We start from the raw sequence: 8,309 nt of genomic DNA, 5'->3' as shown, positions 1-8,309 counted from the left end.
TTTAGCATTTTGTAAATCCCATTGAGTTCTGTAGGAATAGTCAAGAACGTTTAAGGTTGTTTTAAGGACATTATCGGACATGCTCTATGCTAGCCATTCTAAAGCAGCCAGGGGGTGATTCTAAATGAGCCAAAAAGCAGAGACAGGAGCAATTGTCAAACTTTTGGTGTCGATCATTCGATTTCATCCTGGACACTACAGAAAATGGGCTTAAAGTGTAAAAAACCGAACTTCTCCTTTAATAGACCATATTAATTAGGCTATGGATGCTTCCAAAAAAAAGGGAAGATTAGTCGATTGTAAACCCAAATAGTTTCATTAATTGCATCCATGCAGCAGTCCCAGCTACTATTATAAACTCTTGTATCAGTTTCCCAAACATTTACTCATCCTTCCCTTGGGGGTCTCTTTTGTGCCCTATGTTAAACTCAGCTTTCTCTCTGTAGCTGATGGCGTTCACGACCAACCATTCATCACAGTGGGACTCCACTTACTGTTTATACAGTTAAGGTCCCAGCAGCACCCATGAAAGAGAATGAGTTAGGACTCAATCGGGCGAAGACGTCTCAAAGCTTCAGAAGATGGTAATGAGCCTCATATCGATGTAAATTAATTTTCTTACACCTCAAGCATCTAATTTATTTATCCAGATGTATCTCAATTAGTTTAGCCCCACATCTCAGCTTTGATGTGCCGCCCAAAGCACAGTTTTTTTCTTTCTGTTTTTTAAACCCACTGGAGAAACGGATGTAAAAATATTATTTTCAAATACACAACTGAGAGTCGGTGTGGCTTATGTAATGGATTCATATTTAATATGGCAAACATGAAGGCGGGTGGCTGGGAGGCTGCCATGGATGAAAGGAGCGGATGCGTGCTCTTTGCCGATACTTGTTTTGTATCCTTGTCAGCTGGTTTCTAATATGCACTTCTTGTGTTTGCTGCAGTGGTGCATGAAACGTGTCGCTGGATGAATTTGGCCAAGAATTCATGATGTGTCTCTCAGAGTGATGGGAGTCTCGGTTTGTGAACAGACGTAAGTGAGTTTGGGCCTTGTAGAGTAAATGTACCAAAGGTGTTGCTTGTGGGATATGCTTTAACCCTTTTTTAGATCTGAACACAAGACGGAAGAGAAGAAAAATATAAAACCCAGCAGCAATGAACTGCTTGGTCTGTGTACTGAAAAATTTACATTTTCTTGAAGTAAAGGTATTTCACCTGTCAACAGAATTAGAGTTGTAAACTTAAAATGATGAAAACAAACATGTTTAATATCTTATTCATGTGCAGTACATATAATTATCTAATGTTAGGGACCAAAATACTTCCATTAGCCTGCTCAGTTTCAGATCATGTTATTAACCTGTTCCAATAAACGGCATATAGATCTATGTGAAGATATATAAACTAATTTTGGATTCGTTTTTAAAGTTTTAGTTTTCCTTCAGGTTAGTTTCCAAATATTTCCAAATATTACTTAAAGAACATGTAGCTGAGTGGTGGAGTTGGACCAATACATGAACAAAACAAAGCATGTCAGACGTTTTTTTTTTACCCACCTTTATGACTAAAAAAGTTGAGGCATAAATTCAACTAGTATGATTAATTCGGTTAACTTTATTTACTAGCGCCAAGTCACAACACATGACATCTTAAGGCACTTTAGAGAGACAATTCAACCAGATCAGATTGGTTCAAAGTTTTCCATCTAAGGAAAATCAGTTGATTCCATCGACTCATTGACTCTTCAGCAATCCCTCACACTAAGCATGCTTGTAGCAACAGTGGAGGCCATCTGGGGTTTAAGGAGACTGAAGCAGGCATAAAAAAGGCAACTGTCAACCAGCTCCACAGGCGGCCCCGTCCAGGAAACACTCAGCTTGGCAGACGAGCTCCGAGCCACCTGTGTCAAAGGATAAAAGAGAGCACATCCAGTTAGTCACAATCAGAGAAACAGGACTACACTGAAAAAAAAAAACATTTTTCTTTCCAGTTTCCTTATATTTTGCTTAAAAGATGTTCTAGGGCAGTTTTATGGGAGCTGATAACCCCCATTAACAGAATCTTGATTCCCTTTGTGGTATTGGTCAATGATACAGATAATATAGAAAATGGAACAGATTCTTTCAAATGTATAACCTTATCACACTTTAGCATTATGTGATAATTATCTGCTAAAATAGCACCTTTCGGGGAAGGATAACTCTGTTTACGTGATTTCTAAAAAGCAGTCAGAGAGGACGGGTTATGAGGAAAACTGTTATGCCTTCACATTCAATGCCGTACGTCCGCACAAAGTATGAAGATGAGAATGTGTGGGACTATTCACATTTTTAACAAAGCCAATTAATTCTAAGATAGTATTAAAGGATATATTTAAGCTATCACCTTCAATGTAAGCATGGATGTTGATCCCCCATTATGATGACCAGGTCAGTATTTAACACCAGATCAAATTGGAACTAATCTAAAAATTCAGATTAAGGACCTGGTGGACGATACAAAGTTACATTTAGAACAGGTTTTATTGATTTGCGCTTTCAATAAGGAATGATAAGGGTCAAATATTTAAAAGCGTTGTAGCTATTAACTGGCTGTGGAGTAATCAAAAAGTCAGACTGAAAAATTGTTGCTACTGAGGAAGTAAACTGCCTGTGACTGGCTACTTTTCAGGGAATCCCACCTCTTGAGGCAGTACTGTCTTCTTCCTAGTTGCGGATGGTACCATCAGCATCTTTACGCTAATCACTGTTTTCCTCCAAATGTTAATATTTTTTTTTATTAAAGACATCATTAAAGCAAAACTAAACAGCAGTAGTATTATGCACTACAATTATGCTAAAAAAAAAGGAACTTCACATCAGCTAAGCTAATTTTAGCTTCACTGATTATGTTGGGAAATTAAGGCTTGAATGAACCCCAGTTTCTAGCTGAACACAGTTGTTTACAATTACAATTAGCTTGCAGCTACTGTTAAGCATTTTTTTTATTTTATGTCCAGCATTTTGTTTATAACCTGTCAGTTGATGACAGAGATGAAGCACTGAATGAATGAAGAGATTAATTGGATATGAAGTCAGACTTCAACTCTTTAAGAGAGTAGCGTGAAGATGGTTTGCTAACGTTACAGCCGCAAATAGGAAGAAAACATTACTTTATGGAACCGGATCTTCTGAAAAACTAATCACAGACAGTTTACTTTGTTCTTCTCACTTTATGGGTGCATGGAAATCAAGCCAAGAGTACACAGGTGGAGCATGTATTCATGCTTGTGATATGACCTCATAGTATTGAATCGGCACACATAAAATGATCAACGTGCACTTGGAGAGTAGTTTATGTCCATGTCTTTCCTTTATTGATTTATTTCCCCTCCATGCAGAGAATAACTTTATTCTGATTTAATATTACCATGTGACATCATACTTTAACAGAAATATGATTATAGGACATTCTTTCTAGATGGGGAGGTTTAATAAAACAGAAAACAGTACAAAACATAAACAAAGGCCAAGATAAGCGAAAAACATAAGGGAAAATAAACAGACAAGTCTAAATAAGAGTGAACAGATAATTATACTGTTTGCTATGGATGACTTCTGATTGTTGTAATTAGAAATACTAATTACAACAACATGAATACAGTTAGGGAATCTGTTTGTAGAGGTCTGTGTGGGAATGAAAGGGGGAAAAGAAGGAGGTTTTTTGCATGTTTTTAAAATAAAACTGCTTGTTTCAGTATTTGTGTTCTGACCTTATAAGGTAATGTAGATATTTCCTCTCCAACAAAGACATATTTTTCAGCAAAACTTTTCTTGTTGATGCCTTTTCTCTATGTGAGTTTCTCCAGGTTTAAATTACATTCAGAGATTGGTGCATTAATAGGACAATGGTTGTCATGAGGCGGTGTTTGTTTGGAGGCCCCAAATGCAGAGACCAGTTGGCAGAGGTGAATTAAAGTCGGTTTATTGAAGTTCACAGATCCAAGGGCAGGAATCAGAGTCCAACAGAAAACTGCTAACACACCTGAACCAAGGAGACATCGGGGTAAACCAAAACTAGAAGCCAGGGAGAGACGAGGAACACAGACAGAAGTTAGACGAGGATCCAGCAAACAGGAACTGAAGAGGGAGGGCTTTTAAAGGGGACAGAGAATAAGAGAGAGCTAACGAGGGAATTGAAAACAGGTGAGGGCAGGACAGAGAAACAGAGCAAGGGAGGACACAAGAGGGCAGCATAGGACAACAATTGGATAACCAAGAAAAACAGGAACAAACAGACCAAGACTCTGACAATGGTGGCATAGAACGGACTAACACAATTTTTTATAATAGAGATGCAGACATTTAATTATTTGATTCTTTTGAAATTATTTATGTTTACTTGGGGATAACAATGCAGATGTTTAATAAATTTGTTTCATTCTTTTTCCTGTGGTTTTTGTCTAAGTGTGAATGCTATATCCTGCTCTCTTCATGTTTGGAGCTTATGTTTTTGATGAAGTCTTAACCCCAGACCTGTTTTAATGAAATAAAATGAAATAAAATAGTCATTATTATTTCCAAAAAGGAGAGAAGGGAGTGATGTCCCCCATAAACAGATATGCTCAGTTTCTCTCATTAGATTCAGACAGAAACAGATAAGGACACTTCGGATGCACAGGATAAATAAAAAAGAGCCTCTGCTCTGCTGCAGAGAAAAAAACCCAACCATATGTTGTTTGTAACAATACTTTTTTGTTAAGATAAAGAGAGCTTTCTATCATTGTTAAAGTGGAGCTCTTTGTGTTGGCTCAGAAAGCAGGACCCAGAATTCAGGTAAGACAGACAGTGGACTTAAAACTGACTTAAAAAGCATTTATTCAGACCTTGACGGAAAGGATCTGCAGTAGCGGTGGCTGTAGCGGCTAGGGGCGTCTGAGACAGGAACTTCTATTGGAGAGAAACAGGTTACTACGATAATCTGACGGTGGATGAATATGAACGTGTGAGTCACTAATCTGGTTTGACAGTTCAGTGCTTGTCCAGAGAACGAGAATGATTCAAGCTGGTCGGGTTGACAAGATGCAGTGGATGCTGCCAGATAGTTCCAGACGCAGAAGCCTATAAGGCTGCAGAGCTGACAGGAAATGAGATCCGATCTGACGAAGTAAGGCAGGATAATCCACAGGGCCAAGTCAAGAGGCAGACCCAGGTTAAGTCCACAGAAGTATCCAACAGGAGTCCAAAGACAGGCAGAGCAAACAGATCAGACAGAAACTGATCAGGATCAGGCAATCAGATCACAATAGAAACGCTACAGAACTCTCAAACCCAAAGGCTCAAGAATAATCTGGCACTGATGGCTGGGACCATGGAGTTTAAATAGAAGCAGGAGCAGGTGGATCAGACGAGCAGTGAACCGGACAGAACTAGACAGGTGAATGAAATGAGCAAGGAGTTCAGCTTAATGTTTGGGTCACAAATTTAACACTTACATTAAGGTTTGCATATAAACATTAAAATAATGGAGCTTTTTCATTTAAAACATACATAGGAAGAACTGAAAGTCTGTTAAATGAAACAGTGGTTGAGAGAGGGCTGTTAATGAGGCTGGTTTTATTTAGCACTTTTCCTCTTATTCCTCATCATCAGTGATTCCATCAACACTCAAAATAAACTTATAATAAATTATAATATTACGACCAGTGAGTGCATACAAACCTCTGACCAGCAAATTTGTTGCATATTCTTTCAGTCCCTGTGAAATATATTTTAGTTTACTCAATACAAAAAAATTAAATCTGCACCAACTTCCTATTGTTGCTGAGCATCAAGCCAAACTGATAAAGGTCATGTTTGCAGATCCAGAAAAACGATGGCTGTAGGACAGGCCCGCCTCCATAATTCCCAAGATATTAACTCTCACTGCAGAGCCATTGATTTCTGTGTTTTCTTTCTGTCATTTTCTTGTCATGGGACGATGACTCGATCAGTTTGTTGTTTCACCAGGGGGGGTAATCTTGTAGAGCAGATAAATGGTAAGTGGTCTCTGAAAGGCTGTCTGGGTTGATTAAATGATCACCTTCTAAAAAGGTCACCGACCCTGTCTGGTTGCACACAGACAAAAGAGCAAATGCAGCCACCAGGTTTGAGCACACTGTAGGATAACACGGAGGTAAGTGACTATGGTGGAAGACAGCAAACATTCATCAGACCCTTCTTATCGCAGATAACTGAAAATAAAGCAGATAGCAACTAATGAAAGCGATTGGACTCAGAGTTAAGGATTTGAGAGATTTCACTGAAGTGCTGCTGCAATCAATCAAAAAGTTCTCAGAAATCGGAAGGAAAAGATGCATCCAGTTACACCACTGCTCAGAGTGCAGGCTTTGTTAACAGAGATTAATTTGTTAACACGTCAATTATTAACCACTCATATTTATAACGTTTAAATAATAACTTTAGATCTGTTTTTATGTAAAATGATCTAACCTGATTATAGAGATGAAGCAAAGCTTTGTAGCCTGTCCTCTGGAGGACAGTTGTGCCTCCAGATGTAAGGTAGAATAAAATCTTTGAGATAAACAGCTTACAGTCAAATGTAAATAAGTTATTCTGCACATGGATAAACTGTATGTTTGCAGCTGATCCCTCCCACCCTGGACACAAACTGCTACATGCTGAGTTCCAATTCAGCAACTCTGTCCTCTAAAGCAGCGGTCCCCAACCTTTTTTGCACTACCGACCGCTATATTATCACGGACCGGCCGGGGGGGGGGGTTCATACGATCAAGTAAAATGATACGACTGGCATAAAATCAAATACAAACAGCATAAAAATAAAACTACAAACTGGTCCCATCTAGGCGTAATCGGAGAAAATGACTGACTAAGTTTGCTCCTGATGTCCAGTCTGCTCCGTAGCTTTGTTTTGGTCGCTGTAACCGCAGAAAATCCCGCTTCACAAAGATAGGATGTTATAGATAGAATGCGTCTTGAACTGAATTAACCTGTGTCAAGAGGCACAGATGCACCCACTGATGTAATTGGGAGAGAATACAGCATTTTTTTTATATTTTTCAAAATATAACATCACCCAGACATCACCCAGACTCTGATCGTCGATAAATTATATATATATACTTTTTTTGTGTGGCCCGATACCAAATGACCCACGGACCTGTACTGGTCCGCGGCCCGGTGGTTGGGGACCGCTGCTCTAAAGGCCGGATTCGTCGGCTGATTACGTCATAGCGCAGTTCTGACTCCTCGTTAAGCGGCCGATAAATGTAGCCTTCTTGTGTGGAAGGACAGGTCCACTCTATCCTATGCAGCCTTGGGTATCCCATGATTCATTGCCAGTCCAAGTAAGCCGATATTGCAAGTGCAATTTAATATAATACAAGTATGTGTATAGTTCCACCTAAAATAAATAAAATTGTCACTTTAAATGGTTATTGAGTAAAATATGTGGCGGACAATGTTTGGTTTATTGAAAGGTTTTATCTCTCCCTGTGCAAATGGGTTTGGCTGACATTTAAGCTCAGATTCCAATATCTCTGCAGTGTGGGGACTATAAATCTGATGTCTGATGATGGCACTGCTTTTGAACCTCCTCAGAAATGTTATTAGCACCCTGAACAGTAATGAGAAGTTTGGCATCCATTCTTTGCCTACTAGCATGTCAACTGTTTTGGTTGCTAGGCAACAAAGCGTACAAAGCGGAGAAGGCTTGATCGGATTGAATCCACAGCCAAAACTATTTCATGGCCCTCCAGGGGCTAAAAACAACGATCTTTACATTCATCTCTCTGGCAGGAGGCAGTGGTCCATCAGGACCATGACATCCCGCCACCCAGAGAGTGTATTAAGATCCGGGTCCTCCATTGACACTCATATACCGATCAGCAGATGTGTACATGACAGCATTAAAAATGGCATCTTCCACGTGTGAAAAATATAACAATGTCCTTTTTTAAGTAACTATTCGTTTTTAAGTATCACTAAGGCAATTTTAATAGGAAATTTCAACACATTTAGAGAAACATGCTCTAAGAAAGAAAAAGGGCTCAGGTGCCATTTCAAGGTTGCCACTTTTCTTATGGACTGGTAAGATAAAGGTTTGGTTTGGTTAGCATTAGCAGACCTAGCAACCAGCTGCCAAACAGCACAGATAATATGCAGATACAGAGAGAATGAAGGAGCAAAGTTGTTCATCTTACAGGCCAGAAGGAGTTAAAATTGTAGCTTTAACCACAACACATTATATAAAGGATCTATAATTCAATTCAGTTTATTTCTGTAGTATCAATTCACCACATATCTCAT

The 8,309-nt window shown here is 39.1% G+C and overlaps 1 protein-coding gene across 1 annotated transcript in view; it reads right to left on the bottom strand.

The window, feature by feature from the left end:
* LOC107085774 overlaps nt 1-7,330 on the bottom strand; it is an 88,892-nt gene extending 81,562 nt beyond the window's left edge. The window contains exon 1 of the mRNA XM_015376321.1: nt 7,162-7,330. Coding sequence (XP_015231807.1) covers nt 7,162-7,330 — 169 coding nt within the window. The remainder of the gene's footprint in view (nt 1-7,161) is intronic.
* Between the last annotated feature and the right edge of the window lie 979 nt (nt 7,331-8,309).

This window comes from Cyprinodon variegatus, unplaced genomic scaffold, assembly GCF_000732505.1.
Source record: "Cyprinodon variegatus isolate N-32 unplaced genomic scaffold, C_variegatus-1.0 Scaffold133, whole genome shotgun sequence".
Lineage (NCBI taxonomy): Eukaryota > Metazoa > Chordata > Actinopteri > Cyprinodontiformes > Cyprinodontidae > Cyprinodon > Cyprinodon variegatus.
This window is presented reverse-complemented; position numbering and strand designations above follow the sequence as displayed.